The sequence below is a fragment of the Phallusia mammillata genome, chromosome 3, assembly GCF_965637545.1.
Source record: "Phallusia mammillata chromosome 3, kaPhaMamm4.hap1.1, whole genome shotgun sequence".
Classification (NCBI taxonomy): domain Eukaryota; kingdom Metazoa; phylum Chordata; class Ascidiacea; order Phlebobranchia; family Ascidiidae; genus Phallusia; species Phallusia mammillata.
Window position 1 is genome coordinate 23,607,009 of NC_137254.1, and position 25,790 is coordinate 23,632,798.

Consider the following 25,790-nt stretch of genomic DNA (forward strand, 5'->3'; position numbering starts at 1 on the left):
GTAAGGCTGCAAGTTCTCCTTTGTTGAAAACTGGTCGCGTTTCGGACCAACCCATGGTTTTCCAAATACTCTCACCCAGCCTTTATTACAAATTTCGTTCCTAACGAATGTACAATATTACAATCATCGTACGAAAATGCATTAGAACACAGTATCCATGTGGCACCACTGCCATGTACACCAGAAAAATTTCAGGTTTTCCGATTGTTCTTTCGTTTTCTTGTGTTTTGGGCCAACTCGGAGCTCTCACTGGATTCCTTTTGAGCCATGGAAGCATCTTTCTGCAGAAAAACGCGTTTTACAAATACTTAAACCTAGCAAGGCAATTTTGAACCCCGACTACCCAATGGGACTGGATAAAGTAACCTTATTTTTGGCTTGGTTACCTAACAAACCGTTCAACTGTTGCTAAGTTTTGTTTGGGTTTAGCCTGCAGTGGCAGTAGTTACTGTATGGAGCAAACCGTTAGCACTTCCTCTTTCCGGTATTTCAAATGCGTTTTTTACAATAGGTGCCCTAGCTAACTGTTTGACATGTAGCCTACCTTTTTCAAATGATCTCTTTTGTGTTGCTTTTGATGCAGCCAGTGTCTGTAGTATTCCAACACACAGCCCATCACGAAAAACGAGAGCAGTACCACCGCCATCTCCGCTGTAAAAAGCACTTCGCTTAGTACTTTGTTTACAAAGTTTTTCTTAACTGAGGCCCAAGTAATTATAAAACCGTTGTTACTATCCGCATGCTGTAAGTTCTTGAACTACTTACAAACGTCGCTCAATGTTACAAATTATGTTCAATATTACGAAAGTAGCTTATTCATCATAAAATATACAATTAAGTGTAGTTTAATCACTGTAGCGCGTGAAGGGATGGCGAACCAGTCGCCCTTTGAGTCTACATAAAATTGGCAAGAAGGGGCAAAATTTTGACATATAAGTTACATACTTGTATAGATGGTTACGACATCAAGTAGTTATGTACATAGGCGTAAATTATAAACAGTTGCATTGCCTGAAACATTCTACGTTGTTTGAGTACGTCCTTCCGCCAATGGATATCTGATATTTTAGCGCCAGGATGCCAATTGAGTTTCAGTAAAACACGACAAAGAATATGCGGGACAGTCTCTTACGACGGTGAAATGTTTGGCACTTTGCATGATTTCTACTGTTAACCTAGTAAGCCCTCAACACAATCCTTTTCCTTAACGACCAACCGCTTTCGGATCATAGCGTTTGGCATAGGCCTTATATAGTACGCTAAGCTACACATTAGGCCATTTGAACAAAAATATACACTGAACAAATTACTGTAGCTTACCTTTGTCTCCATGGAACAACGATAACAAATCAAACATTTTTTAATACTGTTTCGTCGCTGCACGTTATACGCTGCCTTGAACGTAGCCAACAAACTTTGTAGATCAATACACGGATATTTAGGAACACATTACCTACGAGTGATTAATGGTAGTGTTGCTAAGCAACGTTTCCCCTTTTACGCAACGTGCGTCGATACAGTAAACACTTCAGAGTTGCTAGGCCTGCTAACTTTCCTTATTCCAAAATACTTTTTAACAACTATGTGCTTAGTTGGATCGGGACGCTACTTTGGCTGTAATATTGTTTTCTCACAGATCTTAAATAGAAAAGCTTCCCTCCACGACCAATACGAAAAATTGGTGATTTTTTGAACGACAGCAAAGTCAGCATTCATTTTGGGCAAACCACAATGACATACAATCGTGATAATGCGATAAGATAATGTTTATTGTACATCTCCTGAAAAACAAATATTGCACATAAGTTAACCAGCAAAAAAATGTCATCTTGATCGAGGAATATAGATTTGAAGTGCATAAAATTGCGTGATGGCAAGAATAAAACATCTGTTATTACTATATAGTTGTCATTGTGGGTTAAATAATTAGTGGGTGTAATAAACCAATTTCAATGACAACACAGTCTAGTTTAACAGGTAAATAAGCGGGCAAATAGAAACAAAAAAGCTAGAAACATCTCAAAGTAAAATTGTGGCATTGGTAATGCAGACACCTCTCATGACAAATAGAATGAGCGCTGTTAAAACATGCCTTATTTGGAACTTTAAGGCATGATGACTTGGCTCACTTTAAAAACAAGCTGCTTAGCTCAATAATACTGTATATTTTATAAAAACCTTCATTTCTGACATAAAGTTTAGGTTATCGAATGTTACATAGAAAGGCTGTGCATAACACAAAAGGCTACAAGGAGTCTTTTCAATGTAGCCTATTGTTACTCATTAGCAGCATATACACTAAAAAGTGAAAGAAACGAAGTGCTCATTTATCGGATTGTTCAGAAAATGTAGAACTTGCCCTGTTGTGTTAATCGGCCAGCAAATCAATTGTACAAAGCATTTCACTTTTTCAAACATATTTCATCTTTAGGGCGCGAAGTTATTCTTCAGTCGACTTCTGTTTAACATAGACATGAAAGTCTATTCACTTCTGTTCGCCACCACACAAAACTATTAATTTGTTCTGTGGGTGCATTCGTTTGTAGTCGTTTAAAGGCTTTTGTTTCTTTTAAAAAGCTATACGCCAAAATCAGGGGTTGCTCCTGTTACAGCAGTAGAAGTCGCCTCTGCTGGGGAAGTGGAAATGTGTTTGAAATGCAAGTATTTCACCAAAAACTTTTTCGTGTATTTCCGCATCTTGGCTGACCCAAGGTTGTAAAAAATCGGGTTAAGGCATTCGGAGAACCTCAGTAAAAGGTATTCGGTCATTCCAAACCAGTAGTCGAATCTGGCAAAGTAGTTGGTCTGTGGGTGATCTTCGATGGACCAAAATTCGTATGCTGTAAAACAGACAAAAATTTGTTCATGTATTCTTGCCAAAGTTGGTACGCCGGATGACATTGCTTCCTTTCTGTTAAAAAAATGCAGCACACACGCACGAATCCATCTTCACGATAGCCATTTAATTCAACTTGCACAAATCTATATCACATTCAAAAATGTTATCACGCAAAGCCATTACCATTTTAAAATGGTAATAAAGTTGGCAAAAAAGTTGCCGCCATTGTTTCAAAGTACAACTCTAATTATGGAAACAGGTTTACCGACTGATTCTGTTTCTTTGGAAACATGTTTCCATAATTAGAGTTGTACTTGAACAAAAACAGTGATCGTCGTTAAGTATGTTGCCTGTCAGAGGGTCAGATACTGCTCGATCAATTGATTCTAAGTTTCAAAGTAAAACCATTGCATCTTACATTAGCTTTGCCATCGTATTTTGTAACCTTTGCCAATTTACCTGTGAAAGGAATGTAGCCCAGCAAGAATGACAATACAATAAGAGCTAGCTGTAGGACCGCTTGCTTCTCTTTTCTTTTTTGTCGAACAGTTCCGTTCTGTTTTGATCGTCGCCGCACAGTGACGCTAATGAGAATGCAAAGCAATACCACGCCAATGGTAGGAAGATAGAGAAAAAACGGAAAGCCAATCTTCTGGTACAACTTGTACTCCTCCAACCTGGTAAACAATATTCACAAATTGTTAGATCTTACATTTTTGACCGCAATTCGAAGTAACTTTTTCTTTGAAAAGTCTTAAAAAATATCTTAATGTCATCAAAGAAACTTCTACTTACAAGTTAACGGTGCATGCCGGAAACCTAGCCTGAGGTCCACCAAGGGAACGATCTCGAACTTTGGCGCCAAAGAAGATTGAAAATGGGATAAAACCGAATACAAAACAAGCTATCCATATTGCTGCAATCCAGATCTGAAAATACAATCAATTACTTCTGATGACCTAAAAACAGTCAGTAGTCTAACAAAGCTTGTCTTTTTAATCAAAGTCAGAGCTCCTGTTTTGCGTTAACAATCAAGTTAAGTGAGTAAGGATTGTTCGGTTGATGAGTCCGTTAGTAATTTTGTTGCGCAGTCATGTTATAGTTAAATTTTAGTTTAAAATAATTCATACAAGTATACAATTGCCAGAAAAGCTCTATAAAGTTGATATTATGTCTGGCAACAACAGATTTTATACAGTTTTTTGGACAGTTTTGTCTTATTTATCAAAGCTACTTTTTCTGTCGTTGTATGGTTCTTGGTGCGTGTTCTTCAGCACGAAAATTTTTTCATCAAAGAAATTTAAACCAGCGTTAGGAATTCAAAACACGTGTCAGTTTGTGCGTAGTTTTCACGTATCGTTGGGGAGCCATGACACGTTGTCTCAAAACGTTATCTTAGTTTACAACTGCTGTTGTTGAGGCTTAATTGCATCATAGCGTGGGTGTCACCAAAGGTTGTGACTTAAATAGCAAATAATACCATCGTGTTGTCATGCAAAACTGGCGGCGTTACTAAATATGTCCAGCGTATTACGTGACGATGTCTACATCGAGTTTGAATCGAAAACATCTATTGGCATTTGAAAAACGGTTTTAAAAGTTTGAATAGCGACTAATATGTATTTAAACTCAGGTTCTGTACTTTGAAAAGCAGTATTTGGTGATATTTTTGTATTTATTTTCATAACTGAAAAATATTGTCACATTTCACATTCATTTTGATTTTCACGACTTTAAAGGCCAGTATAACTGTCTTTCGCATAAGCGTTGACAAACATATTTTAAAATGTTTGTCATTAAGCACGTAATACAAACAAAATATGATGACACCTCCTTGAAACATACCTTTCCATGCTGAAAGCGAATTTTTGAGAAACTGATTGGAAATTGTATTGAGATATACCGCAAGATGGCGAAAGAGAGAATGTGTAAAGCTGTCACGTAGTTTGTCATTAAATCAGCAGCCCAATAAAACTGCAAAATAACAAGAGTTTGTTAGTTTCTGTTTTAAAATAATTGTAGATGGGCAACAATTTTTGTATGTAACACCATTTTTACGTATACTTATATAAAGCTAAAATGGTGTTCGTAACGTGAAAAATTAAACGCTGTTTGAAGTGTAAAATGTTTATTTCTAATTACAACATATTTCGCATAAAGAATAGAGATAAAGTCGCACATAGAAATTTGACTGTAAACATACAAAGTTTTACATCGCTTATCGTTTTTTATTTTCAACTAACGATTGTTAAATTGTAACGATGCAACTTTGCCCCAAACCCACGTAAGGTCATGTGACTCACCCGCATTTTTGTGAAAGCAACTGGATTAACGCAAAGCGATGACGTAACCGCAACTAATCAACGCGCGCTATAGTGCTCGTGTAGACGAAGAAAGAAGACCTGTTGACTCGCCTACTATGCGTGTAAATAACTGTTGGTCTATACTCGCGTGCGATTAGATTATTTGGGTTTTACGGATGGTGTTTCCAAGTTTCCATGCTAAATTTTGCGGTATTTGCTAAGGTTGGCTGCTTAGTGCAATTTTCCCTTGGGCTATTTGTACGAAAACACAAAATTGTTTTCCGTTTCGTATTCTTTGCGTGTTAAACTTTTGGTTTGGACTATACGAATTTTTTAGTTTGCTATTGGCATTAGCAAAGGCGCCACACACAGGTATGACGGGTATGTCAAAAATATTTGGACGAAAATCTCATAAACTGCAAGCTTAAACGTAGTCTCACCCCATGTAACGACAAAATTATATTTTGTAGTTCATGACGTCATACTATGTGGCACATCCGAAAAATTCAAAGTCAGCGCCTTTGGGTATTGGTATTTCGAATTTGGTGCATCAATTCTCCTTACCCTGCATAGAAAGTCCGGCATTGGTTCCCACGTATCAAAGCCCCATGTGCGGCGGTATAGGAATAACCAACTGATTAGAGCCGATATCAAATCCGATATGCACAGGGATAGGATAAAATGCATGAAAATATTCCTGTTAAAAAACACAAGTTGGAAATATAAAATCAGCAAAGGTTTTCAAACAAATTTTTAACTACTATTTTTACGCCAATTTTAAAAATCGTTTTAAATGTCAGTCCTAATATAACATCTTCTTTATTGGGGCTTCGTATTTTTGGATTTAATGATCACCAGTGGCGTGTATGTGGCATTTAATGTATGCCAGTGACATGTTTGTAGTGTTTGTCATTGGCAAGTGTCGTGTAAGTAGCCTACTCTGTACTTTCAAAGGTGAATGTCAAGTCTAAGCCTGAAATTGCATGTGACGAAATTGCTTCTTGGAATATCTGTTGTCCTCAAGTGGTATAGTTTAAAGCAGTGGTTCTCAACATTTTTGTGATTGTGTAACGGTAAAATTTCAAAGAAAAAAAAGAAAAAAGTATAAACGAGAGATCGATGTGCGTCTGCTAAAATAAGGCGAATTTTAAACCCTGTAACAACATAGAAGCATGTCCTAAAATTAGACCATATTTAGAAGAGAAATTTTAAACCCTTTAACAATTATATTCATTCAAAACATGTTTCTAAATGGACCGGTTTGCACCTACAACCGATTGAGAAACACTGCTTAAAGGATCTGTGTCACAAACGTGCATTGGTAGGATGATCTGATGGATACGCTTACACAAAACACGGCTTCTTACAAAGTACTTAAATGCCTTCAACTACCCCTTGTTGTACAGTTCCACGAAAATTTATGCATGATTTAACCACCACTAAACTATGGGGCTTGTGTTCGTCTGCGAAAATCCCTCCAAACTATAGGGAATTTTTGTTGCATTACAAGCGGCCCGTTCCGCGTCAACAAGATTCAATAAATAGGCTGGCTAAGGATGTTTTGAGGACGAGGGGAAGGAATTTAAACAGGACAGTAGTTAGGACTGTGCAGGGTTGATTGGGTTTCGTGAAATTGCCCCCATTTATGTCTATGTAGTTCTGACTCCAATAAAATTACTACCTGTGCTACAATTTTCATTTAAAAGATTGATAAATTTTATGGCTACATTTAAGGCTCTTTGTAATTCTTGTTTTGTATCATTCGATTCCAACAGTTCGGGCATATGCAAACAATTTTTTTAATGTCACACCTGGCTCTTATTGGCAACGAAACGGCATTCGTTTGACCTTAGCAGTAATATGCAAATAAGATTCATGGTACTGTACCAAATAGCGGTGTTTTTCTCTGAAACAAAACCTACCTCAGTTTCGGGTTTGATCTGATCACCAAGATTGTCAGGAGATTTCCGAACAGACCAATCACGAGAAATGTGAAAATGATTGTAGCAGTTACCGCAATTCCAACGTCGGTAAAGGGTCGGACATAATCGAACGCTCTAAAAAAAAATTATGCTAGACTTACTCCAAAGCAGAGAGTTGCATTCTGGCAAAAAAATGCACCGGATTGGATTAAATGACAGATTTGGGCTAGATGGGGCACTTGCGAAACCTGATTAATGTGGCTACTTGGGGATTTTTGACATCGTAGAGTGCTTCTGGTATAGGCAACAGAATTGTACAGTACACGATTTATGCCTATGTACAAACAAACTTGGTATTGTAGGAATGTGTTAAAATTTGCCCGCTTGTGCAAAATTTTCTGCCGGCACCTATGTTGGACTGTAGTTCTCTAAAACAACTTAAGATGAATGTACATAATGTTTAAATCACTACCATTTCCTTTACTCACGTTGCGTTATCAATTAACGATTGCGTCACTTCCACCATTGCCGTGGTTGTGTTCGTTGTAGCAGGAGTCATCGTTGTCCTAATACAGTAAACGAAAACTATGCAAAAACCTTTTTTACCTCTGTGGACACAATAAATGTTGGCTTTTAAAGTATCTCCTTGTAGTTATAGGGATTTGTAGCGAGAATAAGCTAAACTTGATTTTTTACGAGCCTTTTTGTTTCGGAATCAAACAATGCGGTTAAAAGCCTAACCGAGTTGAAATTTACTTGGAAGATTTCGCAAGAGGTTATTTAGGACATCAAACGATTGCATGTTTAAAAACTTTCCTTGCTACACACTTGGATGCACAACTTGTTGTTTGTAAGCTTGCAGGCGCGTACAAAATCGTAGTTTAGAATTTGCAAGCTGGCTGCGCTATTTTGACCATAACACCTTCAAAACAGAATTTATCTCGTCAACCATAGCGTAGTTCAAAGTTTAGGCTAAAAAAATGTTTTCTCACCTGCCGTTAAAAAACCAGCGTTTATAATAATAAATAATATTTTCCAACTTTTTATCTCAACTACATCACGGTTAATACGCATATAGTTTTACTCTGCGTTTTGATTTACGTCACTTTTCTGGTAAGACGTTCAAAACCGATCGTATTACAACTGTCAATCCGTAGGCGGACTTACACTTACGAAACGCGTAAGCAATTGGGACTTTCCGAGCCGAGGGCACCGTAATGTTCTAATGCCTAGTACAGTGGTTCCCAACCGGTGAGGAATTCCTCCCTAGGGAGGAATTTTATGAGTTCAGGTGAGGAATTTCATAAAAACTGCAAAAAAATTACATTGAAAATGTTACAGAATATTTTTGTTTTTACATTATTATGTATTATTATAATTTGGACCCGGTTCACATTTGGTGAAGGATTCTGAATGGACATCCCTAATTATAAGGTCTATTTCAAAATGCTTTAATTTTTAATGTTATATTTGTTTTTCTTCTTATGGGAAGGAATGAATAGTTCGAAAATGGGCGAAGGGAGGAATGTAACAAAAAAGGTTGGGAACCACTGGCCTAGTACAATAAAATACCATAACAAGGCGACGTTCAACATATTAAGTTGGCAGGACGCATCTCTGGATGTCGTGTTGTAGTGAAGAAACTGATAAATTGTTGTGATCTTGAATTGTGTTGTGGTCGATAGCCTTACTATGCCCTACACCAGTGGTACTCAAACGTTTTTAGACGCGACCCAACTGTTTTTGAAAATCTAATGTTGTAATTTTCCGCGAGTCTACATGGCCTACATTGTAGTTTATGTGCAATTTCATCCGTGGCCTAAAACGCATTAGCTTTTCGAAAAGCTTCTCCAGACCAACTTTCAGGCGAACTAACTTTACTTCGCCACCGCTTCTGCACTTCATCATTCTATACCTAAGTATTCTTGACAACAAATATCGCCGATTGCAGAAGGAAGCACATACAACTTCGGCTACCGCACATATGTGTTGAAGTTGCGTAACCGGATTATTCACTTATCATGGGCGAAATCAACGTTATCCAGATTAAAAAGCTCCGTTTATTCATTGGCTACTTTTTGTATTTTGTAGCTTCCGGGCACTGATCTTTACCACATCACCTCGATTGTCTGCAATTTACTATAAACCTGTTGCATTTAGACCTTTCTTTTACGTTTGTTTTGAAAAACAATACTGGATGATTTTATTTTTGTAATGAATCATATGAGGTGTGTATTGTCTTTGTCACCATGTAGTCAGACAGCACTATTGATGACTGAGAAAGCTTTGCTTATTTAACCAGCAACGGTTTTATTCCCACACAACAATCAGTTTCCGCTACCTCTATCAGTGGAAATAGACAGAGGCCTGTTACTAGATTTACTTGAAACAAAAACATGACCATATTATATTTAGCCTATACGTAGGCGTGTGCGTCTTGTATACAACAAATACGAGCTATGGTTACTTTACCACACAAATTTATGTATTTCTAAACCAGGGGTCTCCAACTCAAAGATTGTCCAGGGCCAATTTCCGAACTACCTTGAAGCCGCGGGCCACATGCGCCCATAGATGTCAAAGTGCTTTTAAAGAGCTTAATACTGCCTTATACACAACTCTAGGCCAGCTCTTTCCACATCAAAGTCTTTGGTCATTTATTGGCTGACGGCGCTATTTTCGTTGACCTCAAAGAGGTTATGTCTTTGCAATCGTATTTGCGTGATCGAAACTTTTTTGTGTAACCACAAGTAACAATGAATACAATTGTTTGCGCATAATTTCATATCTTAGTTTCGTCTGTGAAATCACAAACCGCTCTTAGATTTTTGGATATGCTTTACCAAGCCCATGATATCTAGGTGAAATGAATCCTAAAAGCTGTAGTGGTAAAACTGAAAATACTTTCAGCAGCTTAAGTTTTAGCATTGAATTTATCTTCGACCGCAAGTCCAATTTGTTTCAAATGATATAGTTTGGAAACCACTGCCCTAGGCATCTGAATCCATATCTACGGCCTATTGAAGTGTCAATAAAATGTTGGTTGGACTATATAAGCGTAAACGTTCTCATCCATATGCTAAACCTGTATAGTAAACATAAAGAACTAAACGGATTTTGAAGTTTACGTTTGACGATCAGACTGGGTTCGCGCTTGATGATCAGATTATTTCATCATAATTATGTATCACAAACGTTGAATTTTTTAACGTAGTGATATATGGTTGTCAGTTAAAGTTTCATTACTTTTCCTTTGTTGAGCACTTGACGGGTGAGTAAAACAAAATAAGTTGGTCATATTTAACAAGATATTCATTCATATTATTTCATTCGGTAATGACGCCGCGGGCCACGGAAAATTGCCTCGCGGGCCAGATGTGGCGTGTTGGAGACCCCTGTTCTAAACGGTATTGTCTGTATCATTGCCATGTTTCAAAACAAGAAACAAAAACTGTTCTTGATGGCACCTCTAGCACTATACGTACGGAACTTTGGAGAAATCCTTGCAGCCTACGGTTACTAGTCCTTTGTATCTTGCTAAAAATCATTCATAGCACAAATTTGTAAACTATGACCCTATTGGAGGAATTATGAAATCTGACCAATTTGAATTTGTTTAAAGTCACACTTATTGTCCTTTCACTTTCCTGAAACAATCCGACTACAACAAACTCTGTTCATGCTCCTCTCATTTCACAAGGATGCTAACCGCATTTTTTCGTAGATCGGACTTTGGAAAAATGCTTGTAAAGCTTATTCATCCCAGAGTTGCAAGTCGGGCCGGGCTTTTCGGGCCGGGTTCGGGTTCGGGCCGGGTTCGGGCCGGGTTCGGGCTTGGGTATTTGTGAGGAAACGGGCTTAAAACGGGCTTAAAACGGGCCTAACTTTGCGTTACGTGTCCGCCATTTTCAAAAAAAAATCTGCTAAGTAATAAGTCTCTGGCTTTGACCTAATGCCCACCCTACTTTAAAACGTATTGTTTACGCCATTGTCTACTATTGTTCATTGTGTTTGTTGTCTTTCTCTTTTTTCTTTTTCATTTGTTTTTTGGGTCCCAGCATAGGCCTGTCAATCAAAATTTCGGGCCTAAACGGGCTTCACAAAAACGTTTCGGGTTCGGGCCGGGGTTCGGGAGACGGGCATGCGAGCGTTTTTTGCACAATGTGCTCGAAAATGTGCAGGTCGAAATGTGCGCACATTTTTCGAAAATGTGCAGGTGCCAAAATGTGCAGGTCAAAATGTGCGCACATTTTTTGAAAATGTGCAGGTGCCAAAATGTGCAGGTCAAAATGTGCGCACATTTTTTGAAAATGTGCAGGTCAAAATGTGCAGGTGCCAAAATGTGCAGGTCAAAATGTGCAGGTGCCGAAATGTGCAAGTCATAATGTGCAGGTGCCAAAATGTGCAGTCGCTCAAATGAAGTATTGATATTTAACGTCAAACTATTGTTGTGGTCATAAATTGTGCCAAAAATATTAGTTATAAGTTATGACCTATAAATTAAAATCGGATTTAAGAGAAACTTGTAAAAATGCATGTTGTGTTTGTTAGATATGGCAAAGCGTGAAATTATCTAGCATTCAGGAAATAGGAAACACTGTTTTTCAGACTAGATATGTACACGATCGTCACCTCAATCGGTTTGACTTTATTGTTTTTAATTTAAGGCCTGTTAGCTTGTAGCCTGCCCAGCTTCTATAGATTTTACAATTAGACAATAGTATACTCATATGACAGTCCAGCTATTGTTTCCGTCACGCTTGATTAACACTACACGCTTGTCGGATGCTTGCATTGAGTTTGGTGCTTTAAGAGCAAGCAAATGACAAAGCTGGGCTTGTATGGTCAGATTTATGCATCTACCCTGTATAATGTTACTACGTGGTTGTGATTGTGCTGTTGGAGAGTATTTAATGTACGTTTTATCTTTTTAGTACTTCTTTAAACGCTTTGAAGTGATTTTACCTAACATATTAAAGGGTGCATAAAGTTTATTACTAATTGATTTAAAGTCTGGTAAAAATAGAACTTTCCTAACTGGCTGTATCTTTGAACTGATGTTCAACGACTTTGGCCTCGACCAGGAACTCTGGACAGACGAAAGGTCAAGCTTGAACAAAGATCATGTTTTTTTCCAAAGTTACTCATTTTAAACTGTCAACAAAGGGTAAATTTTGTGAATCAAAAATTAAGTTTATTTGAAGAAAAATTCAAGGCACCAAAACAATTGCTAGACATCATAACCACCAAGGAAACTGGTGCAGAAAACACAAGTCAAATTGCTATGATAAGTAACAAAGAGTTAGACACAACAGAGTATTTATGAGGATATGTTTTTTCAAGGCAAAAAACTAGTTTACGGAAGTTATCAAAATTGTCAGCATGTTGTCAACCATGCGACCACAGGGCCAGCTGATTTCTTTAGTGGAGCCAAAGTCTGGAGCTCTCGCTTATCCTTTTATGAGTTACTGCAACTTTTACAAAGTGCGTAAATGCCTGTTTACGGCCAGCCAACAAGCTAGATTTTTACTGCATTGCAAAAGTTACACTGATCCTCACAGAGTTTCCAAAAAAGACATATGTGAAATTCTAGAAGTTGCTGGACTACCATATGAGTATACTGTTATTAAACTCAAAACCAAGTCAAAGACCCAGCTGTCCAGTGATTTTTATTCAATGAAACAAATGAATTATTAGAAAGTTTTCCATCCTTTGGGTTATACTGCACAATTGACAAAAGGACTATATATGTGTCTTTGGAAGAAACTCAAATGACAACATTCAAAAAGAAAAGGACAACCACACAGTTGCCCAACTTAATGTTTGACATTTTTTATTTGTTTGAGGCTCATTTACATGACATAACTTGGTATATGGGTATTTAATTAGGTTAGTTTTGAAACCCACACAAATACTTGATGTGATGCCCTAATTTTAAGTTTGCTAAAACATTCATGTTATTGCTTCTGACTTGCTATTGTGTGGACCAGATGGCTAAAAAGACCTACTGTAGGAATATCATAATACACCAAAATATCATTAGATGCTTTTGCAAAATTTGTAATTGTTTCCTGACTAATATACAGAAACTAGATGATTGCCATTATGAACGAAAAAGGTGTATGTTTCATGTGGGATTGCAAATAAATAAACAAACTAAATCTGGCGTGAACAATTAGAGAGATAAAGAGACTGAAACAGCCAGAAAGAATATTAGGATAGGGAAAATATTTTTTTGAGACCGCTGTGGGCATTCTGTATTATATTTTTGGTAAAAAATATGTACAATGGTAACAAAACGGGTTTAGAAAAGGATAATACTGAGATGTCATGAAAAAAATGATGGATGTGCAATGCAAAAGTATAAGTTCTCACCATTTATATAGGCATCAGTTATTTACCACTGCATTTGTTTGAAACCACATTGTATTTTCAGTTATTTTTGCCCTGAAGGGTCATATTCTGTTCAGTTAAAAAACTTAATCCACTGCATTTAACAAGAAAAATAACATACCTATATAAGTTAATTGATTTGCACAGAACACTATTTAAAATAAAAATGCAGGGAAAGATATATAATAATTATGTAATTGGGACAAAAAATTGTTTGTGTGAAAGGGACAGAAAGACTTTTTTAGTATGAAAGGGAGAAATTTTGGCACCTGCACATTTTGACCTGCACATTTTGACCTGCACATTTTGACCTGCACATTTTAACCTACACATTTTGACCTGCACATTTTGGCACCTGCACATTTTGACCTGCACATTTTGACCTGCACATTTTGGCACCTGCACATTTTGACCTGCACATTTTGGCACCTGCACATTTTGACCTGCACATTTTGGCACCTGCACATTTTCGAAAAATGTGCGCACATTTTAACCTGCACATTTTGGCACCTGCACATTTTCGAAAAATGTGCGCACATTTCGACCTGCACATTTTGGCGCACATTGTGCAAATTCTTGCCGTAAGCCCTGTTGGGGTTCGGGCCGGGTTCGGGCTCAGATTTTGGGCCCGCTTGCAACTCTGATTCATCCTAATTCTGTATACCTGGCTACGAGCCGTTTTTGTCAAAAAATTGTAAAATGTGGACTAACATTAAAACAACTGTAAATAATGACCGATCTATACCAATTTTATGCCAAATCTGAAATCCTCTGAATTTCCTAAAATTCCAACTGAAAGCAATATCTTTATATCAACGCTCTCAATGTACAAAGATGCTAACCGCGATTTTCAAGCAAATTTCACGCAAACCGTTTGTGCCTTTTCGCCTGAGATATAGCGGTAGTACGACATAGTTCGAAAAAAAATAGCACAACTTGTCGTTTTTTGCACATTCCTAAACGGATAAGATCTCTTCAACGCCGCTCCCGTGATATCAAGACAGACGTGTATATCTATCACCTGCACTTCACAATCAGTGACAGCTGAGAAGGATGTAGTTACGACTGTGGCTCTTTTTAAAGTAAAGTTCCACTTCCTAATTTAATGCTCATTAAGATGTATGACGCGCGCAGGTGTACCGACGTTTTAGCTGGTAATTGTCGATTTGTCGAACTGTCGTTTTTTCGTCTAATACTCCGCGTGAGAATAGCATAACTCATACATGATTTATAGGTGTTTGTGGGCCCAATTTCAAGGTTAATTATTCCAGGCGTTTGGTTATTACTGTGTGTAGTAATAGTATGTTGTTTAATATATCAGGCTATACCGAAGTGTACGATTTAATTTTTGTTGGCCATGAAGAACAACTGTTGTTTTTGGTCTTTTCCCACAAAAGTTTTTCCAATGTTAAAAGCTAAAAGCAAGCGGCCACGAGGTTTGGTTTCTTGGTGACTCAGAAGAAACGAAGCGAGGAAAATGCTTTGTAGCCTGGCTTTTATTGAACGGCATTCGTGCGCAGGTTCTTTACAATGCACGATCATTCGAATAAACCCAAAATCCTACGAAAACCGTGAAAGGCTGAACTCGTAAACTTAATCACACAATTCACAATTTTGAAAAAGATTTGACAAAAAGTCATTTTAGTTAATGACAATTGCTTATGTCGAAATAAACGTTTTACGTGCAGTTTTTATTTTCGTGGAAACGGGTTACGTACAGTTTTTCACTTCGTAGGAACGCTTTAAGTGCATCTCTCTATCCTGTTGGCTTTAACTTCACTCTTTAACTTACAACTCAAAGATTAACTCCTTACCATTAACGTTTGTGTCCGCCAAATATTGCCAAAAAAACTTGCAATTCCCGGTTAGTGGCAGTTTACCAATGTTAAGTTACATCTATGCCTGGTAAATTTCTATGTAGTTTTGACCTGTCTTATAACAACATAATGGACCAGGCGGTCAGTGAATTGAAAGAAACGCGCTTAATTCATTGACCAAGATCTGTGAGCAATAGCTTTTCTGCTATAACACTTGCCAAACTCACAATAAACCTGCACCTCAAACAAAACATGCCTTCGCTTTGACAGAATTCTTCCGGTGTGTTTGTCATTGTCTGGTACTCGCTAACCTTAACTGCACGCGATCTCCTGGTATTCGGTTTGTAAACACAACACACTACCCACTTGATTCATCCACAACTGCTGACATCACGTTAAGCACAATACCATGTTTGTTGTTGTCGATTTCTCAACGATCCGCAATCGTCCATTGAGACCTAATGCCAGCGGCGATTAATACATGAAATGCGCGTCTGTTGAAACTGAGATCTCGGTAACGCAGGGACACAGCAAAATAGCGTTGCATGACCCGCCTGGTTAGTTCGTTACGGTTCAAAAGTTCCGTTTTGCCCTGTCGGGTGTATGAAAGTCGCGTTTTCCATCAGTTTTAGTTCCCTTACTGAGCAAATTTCCCTCCAATTCCGACCTAATCACTACAAAATTCTATGCTTAAAAAGCCTAAACCTTTGTATGTGACTTGTGTTAAAATAATGATTTTAAACAGGGTCTGCATACTTTTTCAGTTAAATAACGAGCACCACGTACTTCGCATACAAAGGACCATACAACAACCTACTCATTGTATATTATACACCGATGGACAACCTGTCATTTCTTTACCCTGAAATCTACATCGAAAAATGCAGTTTTCAAAGCGACCACAAAATTGCCATGCTCGCTGGAGCGTGGATAAAAGACATTTTCCTCACCTGGAATAGGCCATGATTATTATAAGTTACCTTTCAGAGGTTTCATTTTGAGTAAAATGACACACCACTCATTAATAATGCATTCCAAAATTTCCGTTTTACCTCTTGTATAACCTGACCTAATTATAGTATTTCACTTAAACCTCAAATGGTTGCGTGTGATTGCAAAGAGCAGCAATGGAGGTGTTTCGTTTTCGTTGACATAATGTTTTGTAGAATACACCTTTACCTCTATACATCAACGTTTTTTCACGTAGCCTTGTTTAAATTCCACCTATTATACCATCCGCAACAAACCACACGAGTTTTTTGGCAGCTCTTTTACTTTACGGACGCACCCTTTTATGCTGACTGCATATGCTAACAAACAATTCCCAGTCAAGGCACTAAAATCTAAAATAACTTTCAATCTACAGAACAAACAAAAAATCTACAGAACAAAAACTAACATTACAGCGTATAGACTGTGCAAAGAATTTTAACTTAGCTGCTTAAACACATTTTAAGCCCACGGGGCAAGTGTTGTTCCATTACTGATCTAACTTATCTTGTGTGCTATCGATCTTAGCATAAAAAAGCCGCAGAGCGTTTTTCGTGTGCATAGATGCAATATAACACAATTAATAAACCGCCAAACGAAGCTATGACGCGAGGGTGACGAAACTCACATTTTTGCGTGATCCAAGGGAGGTAGCACGATTAACGGTTTAAAAGTGTCATGTCATGCATATGGTGCATACAAAAAGGTATTTTCTTGCTTAACCAATGCAATTGTAAATATAATGGACATCTTTTGAACTAAGGCAATACAGGGCCTAATATTGCACAAAAGCAAAAATTTTCAACGCTTGTTTTTTTGTTGCAAGTCCGTATACGACATGGTAAACACACTTTACCATATCAAAAATTGATTTACTGCAAAGTGATGAATCTATATGAAATGTTACACAGCTACTAGTGTTTTCACGCAGCACCGAACTGAATCACAACCCTCTGCAACATTTGGCGATAAAACAGTCCACAGATCATTTCTTCATTAATGTGATTGATAAATGATCCTTAATTTGCAACAAGCAGAAAAAGAGTTTTTTTTTATTTTCCACATTTAATTTAACGTTGTATTTTCGCTGAGTAAAAACCAAATGGAATTCGTTCGTTGAAACAATAGTTGCGCGGTTTGCAACAAAACGTTTAGGCTTTTCAAATCATTCCCGTCGTTAGTTCCTTGCCAAAAACTTAATCAGCATTATCGCGGAAAATTTTGTATCCTTTTGGCGACTTTTAATAAAGTTTGGAACATGTTCTGTTTCTGCTTCCCAAGGAATATTCTTGCCAATGTTTGCAGTCGTGATCTGAAACACAACTCTTTCTTTTCAGTCAGCAGTCGTCTTGTGTACTGCAATATACATAAACTCAAACACGTGAAATATTTCATTAGCGACTGCCAACAATTTGACAGTTTTAATTAGTGAAAGGGGGTTGCGTGCACAAAACGAAACACAACTTTCATTTACTGACACAGAGCTTAGGGTACAATAAGGAAGTGTACACACTGTGAGGTTATCTTGGGGTAGAGGGATTTTCCAACACGCATTTTGTATCAAAACTTGTGGTGCAATAGTGTATTGTTCTGACCTGCGTTTATTTTAAACGCCCAGCGCATTGTAGTAATCTGGTTCAAAAATGGAAAACTGTTTTGCGTAGTTCTTGCCTTCTGACGCAGTAAAAACTTTGTCTTCAAAGTTAAAAATATCGTATCTTTGGATGAACCCACCAAATTTTAATTTGGAAGAAGTTACTGTTTAATGATACAGTTATTTATTAATCAAACTTTAGTTGAAACAATATGCATTTAAACCTGACTTTAATTAACAAACTTTTTGAATAATACATGCAGCTAGTTTAAACATATACAGAAAGGACACCGTGCCAAGCCAATTACAATAACCATACATATGTGAAATTAAAAGCGTGGCGGGCCTTCTTACAGATTACCTGTTAAACTCCGTTCATTCGGTTTGCTTTGAACGATTGAACTTTAAACAGATAACAGGAAGTCTACAAATATATTTGCAAGCGCACAGGTGTAGCATAATTATAAGTCGAATTGGCGTAAGACGTATGTTGCTTCACTTTTCGGGGGAATGATCTATATTGGGCTTAATTGATGACGCTATTATCGGTACCAGACTACCAGTGAATGTGAAATTGACAGGAAGTATTTAAGTGACCTGAGCAACGCAATTGGCAATTACTTTGCTACTTTTGTGTTGCAACCTTACATTAAGGCTCTGTGGTTACTTTGATGTTGAAAAATTTGGAAAATCCCAAATGTTGCTCTTACGGGGCTCGTGCGTCAGGCAGGCGCCATTTTCAAAGCTGTTCGTATGTAAACTATCATTGTATAGGTCTCAGAAACGGAAGAAGAATATGCACTTAGCTCTTAGTTGTATTTTTATACATCAAGGGTATTAGTAAAGGACTGGATCTGGAAGGCATAAACTTTGTAAGCAATCTTACGTCGTGGAAGAAAACTAATTGTTCCAACATCCTTGGGTAAAGTATGCCAAAGATTTTGAACCCACAACCAACGCCAAACCAGAGTTGTATGTGGGCGGGAAATTGGGTCCTTAAAAACGCCCGAGGTCGAACTTAAAGTCCCAAAAATATTTTTCAAAGCCCTGAATAGGCCTGCCTAAAATTTGTCTGAACTTATGTAAACTGAACCCCGAACTCCAAAAAACCCGGTCTGATTTACAAATTTGCTCCCAACCTTTAACCAGGTTCAAATGCTGCTAAGAAGTTGCGTCAAAACCGCTGGGTTGGGGTAAAGCAGAAATCGTTTGGAACAACAAACTATCGAAAAATACGTTGTACCTAGGTTCACGACCTTATAGAGACCTGGCCAAATGGTCCGAAGCGTCTGACCGGCATACCGACATAAAAATCCGTGATCGGGATTCGTCCCCGGGAGCAAAAATAAAATCTTTGATGCAGATTAGTGGACGGTCCATTGCCAGTACCTTTGCATTGAAAAGTGGCTGTCATGGGTGATTCTTGATCTGAACTGACTAAAGCAACTACGATTAAACAGCCGCGTCTATCCTGTTTCATTTCGAGGTAAATTTATGACTTAAACTAATGACGGTTTATTGATTTTCTGCGTACATGTGATACATAATACAGAACAAAAAGATACTACAAAAAGCTTCAGCGAGAAATAGGGATATATGTTAGAAAATGTTAAATGCGAAAAAATGTAAAACAACGTGTGTCTACATGCATTTGCAAACATCGTACCAGGATACAACTTCAATGACAATACTCAACAACCCCCCAAAAAACTTAAGTTTTTTTCCCAACACTTAATAATCATAGAAAATATTGAAAAATAGTTTTGTCACTAGACATTTGTTCATACAATTGTGTAATACGGAATATTGCTCAGAAACCTTAAGTAAAGTAATTCCCAATGTCTTGAAAATTATGGTTAAGATTGAATTTTTGCAGATTTTATTTAGTTTTTTTGTTGTTGAACGACAGCCACGCTAAAAAAATCCACAAAAACTTGCTTGAACGGGTGCTGTACATGTCAAATGCATGTTGGCTTTTGTTACAGTGTCATTTGCCTATTGTCAGAAAACACAAATGACTTGGCCCAGGTGTGTTCCATCAACAACCCCATAAGCGCACAAACATGTACAAAATGCTTAAACTGCGTTGTTAAACGCCAAAATCGGTCTGTTTGGAGCTTGATCCGTTGCCATCTGTTTTGTCTTTTCGGCAACAGCTCAAATACTTTCCGAGAAATTTTTGAGTGCATTGTCTCATCTTTGCCGAGCCGAGGTTGTAGAAGACCGGATTCAAACACTCGGAAAATCTCAATGTGAAGTACTCGGTCATTCCAAACCAGTAGTCAAAGCGACGATAGTACATTGTGTTGGGCCTTGGTTGTACCGACCAAAATTCATAGGCTGTGGGAAATAAAAATCGAAAATTATGAATAACCTGTCAGTATGTATAACGCAGCCTAGCATTATGATATCTTGGGGAATGAGCAGGTTATATGGATAGCTCTCCTAATATTTTTTCTATAGATTTGATTTATGTGTAGTATGGTTTTTGTAAATGGCATGAATTATTGTATCAAAGTTACCAGTGAATGGGATATAGCCAAACAGGAACGAGAAAACGATGAGGCAAAGCTGAAGCACCGCCTGTTTTTCTTTCCTCTCTTTCTTCTTGTCTTTTTGTGTCTCTCCGGGCCTCTGACGAGATCTTGACCTTACGGTTATTCCAATCAAAAGGCACATGAACACCACACCAAGCGTGGGAGCATACAGACAAATGGGGTATGCTATCTTCTGGTACAAGGTATAGGTGCTGTACCTATCAAAAACATTGTGTGTTTAGACATTTTGCCGCATGTGTTACACAGAATATGCATAAACATTTAGCTTTGGAGATTTCTATACATTTTCCTATACATTCAAATTTAAATCGAAACTTAAAATATAATAGGCAGAAAGTCTTAGTACAAACTAGTTCAAACAAGTTTAGTGTTTTTTATCCTATATAATCAAATCTCAATTGAAACTTCGGTTCTAGGTTTGAATCCCATAAAAAAGTCCTATCTTACCATTCCATGTTTATGGTGCAAGCGGGCCATCTAGCGTCGGGTGAAGAGCTTTGTCTGTCGCGTACACGGGCGCCAAAGAATATGAAAAATGGAATAAAGCCGACGACGAAACAAAATATCCAAATGCAGGCAATCCAAATCTAAAAAACAACGTTTCAGAAAATTTACCATATTTACTACAATATTACTGCATAAAAAATATGTTTAAAAAAAGGGTTTCTATAATAGTAAAAATTACTATTTAATTTACTGAAGCAGATTGTTCATAAATGCATTACAACAATATAATGTTTTTTTACCGGTTTAAATCTACATTTTCAAATAGTCTTGGGGTCTTACCTTGCCATGTTTGAGTTTGATTTTTGAGAATTCGATCGGAAACTGGATTGAAACGTACCGCAAGATGGCGAAAGAGAGAATGTGCAAAGCCGTGACGTAATTTGTCATCAGGTCGGCTGCCCAATAAAACTACAAAAAATATTTTTCGAATGTAACCAAACGAATAGATTATACACGCGTTTAAACAGGGTGGAATAATTCGATATCCGCATGAATTAGCTACTAGTAGAAAAGTGATGTTTACCCGACAAAAGACTTCGGGCAATGGCGGCCATATGTCAAAACCCCAAGTTCTGCGGTAGAGGAACAGCCAACTTATAAGTGCTGAGATCAGGTCGGATACGCACAATGATCTGATGAAATGCATGAAGAGATTGCTAAAAACGAAAAAAATGGCCTTTTTTAGTCTTGCGTAACAAAACACTTCGGTAAAAGAGACGTAAAAGTACACAAAACTTAATTCATGTTTATTGACAGAAACATGCAACATAAGACACCAAGGCCAATTGCTTTTATTTTTATTAAAAAAGTAAAAAGATTCTGGTCTCATCTGATTTCGCTACCATTTACAAAGTATGCAATCTGTTCGTTTTCTATAGTGTTTTAGTTGTGTTCTAGAAAAGCTAATAGGTGGGCCAAAATACCGGATACTTTACATGTAGGTAATTTAGAATAAACGGTATTTGAAAAAAAAACTGTATTACATTTGTGGTAACAAACCATTATCAGCCAATGCGTATCATTTTGTCGAACTTTTATGTAACTTACTTTAGTTTAGGATTAGTTGAAATGACAAGAATCGTCAAAACATTGCCAACAATTCCCAGAATCATGAAAGTAAATATAATGGCTGCTGAGATGGCAATCCCAATGTCGTCAAATGGTCGAACGTAAGGCCTGATAAAAGAGTAGTTTTAATTAAACATTTAAGTTTATTGTACATTTGTTGGAGAAATCCTCAAAAAAACATATGTAATGCGATTTTTTATGTTAAGTTAGAAACACTTTGTTAGAACTTACTCTCTCGTTACATTAAGAACTACTGTCTGAAGGGTTGTTACGTTGTCGAGAAAAGTTGTCATCGCAGAAGCCATCTTCTTTTGAGTCTACTAGTAATAACTAAATTACCTATTTTGAAAACAAAATAAATAAAAGATACAAATAAAAAGACCTAGTAAATTTAACAAAGTTTTTGCGTGTACATTCCAATTCTAAAGTATGTCACATTGCAAAAATATAAAATAACAGAACGAGCTTGCAAAAGTGCCTGATATATTCCTCTGAAAAGAATATACAATTCGGTAAACTATACAGATTTTCTGCCTTGCTCACCAAGTTCTGCTTGGCGTCTTTTAAACAAGGATCTAACCGTGTTTGTAGATGTGTTGTATCGTTATATTGCGTGTTCCTGTTACAAAGCTCAAGCGAAACTGGAAAAAATCCCTTCCGTGCCAAACAGAAATCCTGGTTTAGTTACGGCACTCGCTATAGCACACTTATAGTTAGTTGATGTTTTGGCGAAGGATTTAAATAGAATACCGACAAAATCGTTTGCATTTAATGTTCTTTGAACCATGACCTTTTCCGTGTACCGTAGCTATTAGGGCGTAACGACCCCTTCAAGTGCAATTGTGATCTGCATTAGCAGCAATTTCGTCCGTTTAACGGCATAATTTCAACGCACTACTTAATCTTGACTCTTAATTTGGGCTTTCATTTTTACTACGCACCCGTTTGTCATTAATCTTCTCACTAACAAGTAGGGAAAAATCCCCGTCACAGCCACAAAAACAAAATTTTGTGGAGTATTGAAACCGCAGGTTTTACGTAACAGTAACTGATTGGATTCTTACATAACATAACGCCAAATGGGGTTTTGAGCAACATTTATTCGTCTTTAAAGTAAACATGACAAACCAGGTGAAAACAACTTTTCATACGTGTAGTCCGCAAAAGATCAAGAACTTTTACCGCTCAAAATAACCGAAGACAGATGGACCGAAAAAAAACAAACATAAAAAAGTCTGTTAACTGCCTAAAAAGGGTCGCTTTTTTGGTCAACCAACCAGAACAAACAAGAAACCAAAAACACCTACAAATTTACCTCGCAATGACAAACAAAGCATTTGTAACCACCAGCGTGTTACCATTGCAACGCACAGCTATATATTGCTCAACACTTGCAATTTTTGCCGAAAACAACCAAAATGGTTATGACTTTAAATCGTCCAAGCTTTAGCGCATCACACCACGGATTTGGCAAAATGCCTAAACGTCGAATATATGCTGCGAAAGCCGAATTTTCATAGTCAAGTTCATTACTCATTTTTTCGGTCAGCCTTTCTTTGCGGTTTTATTGTACATCCGGCTTGCGTGCTGAAGCGGACTTTCGCTTCGCCCTACGCTTGAATTGTTTAAAGTTTTCAAGTGCGCTTATAACAATGATGCTGTTCTTAATCTCTTTATTACGTGCCATTATAAGCGGTTTGTGGAAAACATTGTCCTACACGTCAATCAAGCGCATTGGTCAAATGTATCACAGTTCCCTGTAACTTGCTTTAAGTTTCGAGGTAAAGTCATTTAATTCTCCAGTCGTTTGACAACGTTTAATTTGCCGAGAAACCCAGTAAAGAACTAATAAATCAAGCCAGTTATTTGTCTTTGGCTACAATAAGTGCAGAACATATTGACATTTTGATTTTACCATAACAGGTAATTTTATAATCTAGCACAGTGAAAAACTCGAACTAGTTTTTTTTTTCTTTTTCAAATGCTTCATCCTCCAAAAACGTGGTATAGTACATTGCTTTATTAACACTTCCTGGCATACTGGACGAATGGTTTAAAGCGGGCGATTGGCCAGACATACTATCCAGGTCGTCTTCAGCATGGTATTCGTATAAGCTATTTTATTGCCAATGACACAGTACATGTTTTTTTCACTTCTTCAAACTCAACGAATAACATGTTTAAAGTAAGTTCGTGAGATAAGCACTCTTTGGTCAGTTCGGTCCGTGTGAACGATTCTTTATTGGACTTGAGTATAATCACGTTGACAACAAATATTCATGCACGTTATCGTTTTAGTCAGTTTGTCTTATAAGTTAAAAGCAAAAACCTCAGCCTAAGCGCAGCACTACTGCTAAAACAGCCAATTTTAACTCTACATGATGTGTTCCATATTGTTATGTCCAACCAGTCAAGCAATGCAGTTTTAAATTGGCTACCTTCAACAACTGATAGAATTTTAAACGCGTTTTTCATTTCCGCTGCTTTGCCGATGTTACTGTTACTTATCCTGGCTGAACATGTTGATCAGCCACTAATATTCTTGCAAGGCGATGACTGTTTCCAACTCCTTTACAACAATGCAAATATAAGCGGATTCATTGCACAACAACACCAAAAAAAAAACACTGTGCACACCTTACACAAATCACTACTTCGGGTGACTCAAGTCTTGCGCCCGCCAATCACAAAACATACGCTTGGCGGATTGACAAATCAGTTCTCGAACCGTCAACAATACGCATCGCGCCTGCACGATAGTTTTTGTTCCTTCGTTGTTCGTCATAACGCCACACCGAGCAGCACGTGTGTTACGTCATTACGCGCGTGACGTATGACCTGTGAGATAGTTTTGTTTTGGCTTTTGCAAATGTTGCAGTAGTTCGGAAACGTATGTTTTGCCATTATTGCAAACGTGATCGAATTTTTATTACACTGACCATATAAGGTTCGCTGTGTTGATATTAAACATCGAATCGTGCTCAATAAATCTGAATTAATCCTCTAAATTAATATGTGACATTTATCAAAATGCTTGTTCGCTCCTTTTTTCGACCTGCACTGGTCGTCAACCATTGCTTGTAATGTCAATTTTCGCAGCACGAGTCTACCGTTTTTGTGTCTCATTTTACCCCAGTGATAAACGCTTCTCACACCACTGATTGCGTTCTAATTATCAAGCACGACAAAATTGTCCTTTTGCCGAATTTGATTTACATTTTATTGGCATACAGTAGATTTCGGTTGTTAACCATTACGGAATATTGTGGGTAAGTTGGAAGTCGGGTTGTCTAAGGTCCTGATTTTGATTAGTGTAAAGCCGTAAGACCTGACTATTTCACACAGCAGAGTTTCTTTGCAAAACGCGTTTTATTTTTTTGCAGCTACAAATTCCAACTGCTTTTCGACGTTTCTAAGAATGTTCAGGTTTTGTTTCATGACTTACTTTTAAAAAATATTAACAAAACATTGCCTGTTTTCATTCTTCCGCATTTTTTACCGTATGTGTAAACCGTAGCATCGCACACAGATTACCTATACTACTACAAAGGGAATGAACCTATCAATAACCATAATCACTCATACTTCATAGCAAAATGCAAGTTACCAGCAGAAAACCTCCAACATATGAAAACGTATATATCAAATACAATTCAATTTAAACCAAAAGTTGTCTTTTATATGCCGGTTGTTAGCTGCCTAAGGGTTTACTAAAGTTGGTATTTTTCACGCATTTCGGCTGTGCAAACAAACCCATAACTTGCAATAATAAACCGCAAACATGATTGGCTACGTTGCC

General features: G+C 37.5%; 2 protein-coding genes and 1 long non-coding RNA gene across 3 annotated transcripts; all 3 read right to left on the reverse strand.

Annotated features, from left to right (window-relative positions):
* Positions 1 to 64: 64 nt before the first annotated feature.
* LOC145217336 (uncharacterized) lies at positions 65 to 656 on the reverse strand. Its single transcript, XR_013857367.1, has 2 exons — positions 545 to 656; positions 65 to 281 (listed from the first exon to the last, which is right to left on the reverse strand). It is a non-coding gene; the product is annotated as an uncharacterized LOC145217336 (long non-coding RNA).
* A 1,095-nt stretch (positions 657 to 1,751) lies between these two features.
* On the reverse strand, positions 1,752 to 7,667 carry LOC145217334 (growth hormone secretagogue receptor type 1-like). The gene is made up of 7 exons (XM_080084589.1): positions 7,553 to 7,667; positions 7,065 to 7,199; positions 5,707 to 5,839; positions 4,685 to 4,813; positions 3,635 to 3,768; positions 3,299 to 3,516; positions 1,752 to 2,840 (listed from the first exon to the last, which is right to left on the reverse strand). Exons 1-7 carry the CDS (start codon positions 7,621 to 7,623, stop codon positions 2,578 to 2,580), a joined length of 1,083 nt encoding a protein of 360 aa, XP_079940715.1. The 5' UTR covers positions 7,624 to 7,667; the 3' UTR covers positions 1,752 to 2,577.
* Positions 7,668 to 19,357: 11,690 nt separating this feature from the next.
* Positions 19,358 to 22,362, reverse strand: LOC145218602 (growth hormone secretagogue receptor type 1-like). Its single transcript, XM_080086008.1, has 7 exons — positions 22,223 to 22,362; positions 21,971 to 22,099; positions 21,447 to 21,579; positions 21,203 to 21,331; positions 20,864 to 21,003; positions 20,381 to 20,613; positions 19,358 to 20,198 (listed from the first exon to the last, which is right to left on the reverse strand). The coding sequence occupies exons 1-7, from the start codon at positions 22,294 to 22,296 to the stop codon at positions 19,948 to 19,950; spliced, it is 1,089 nt and encodes a 362-aa protein (XP_079942134.1). The 5' UTR covers positions 22,297 to 22,362; the 3' UTR covers positions 19,358 to 19,947.
* Positions 22,363 to 25,790: the final 3,428 nt, after the last annotated feature.

Bases quoted from the DNA above. Each gene is read 5' to 3' on its own strand.
- LOC145217334 (XM_080084589.1), bottom strand. From the start codon at position 7,623: ATGACTCCTGCTACAACGAACACAACCACGGCAATGGTGGAAGTGACG. The intron at 7,200-7,552 runs GTGAGTAAAGGA...ATTTTTTTTTAG, and splicing joins TCGTTAATTGATAACGCAAC to AGCGTTCGATTATGTCCGAC. The intron at 3,769-4,684 runs GTATGTTTCAAG...TTGTATTTTCAG, and splicing joins TTCGCTTTCAGCATGGAAAG to ATCTGGATTGCAGCAATATG.
- LOC145218602 (XM_080086008.1), bottom strand. From the start codon at position 22,296: ATGGCTTCTGCGATGACAACTTTTCTCGACAACGTAACAACCCTTCAG. The intron at 21,332-21,446 runs GTAAACATCACT...TATTTTTTGTAG, and splicing joins TGCCCGAAGTCTTTTGTCGG to TTTTATTGGGCAGCCGACCT. The intron at 20,614-20,863 runs GTAAGATAGGAC...TGTTTTTGATAG, and splicing joins TGCACCATAAACATGGAATG to GTACAGCACCTATACCTTGT.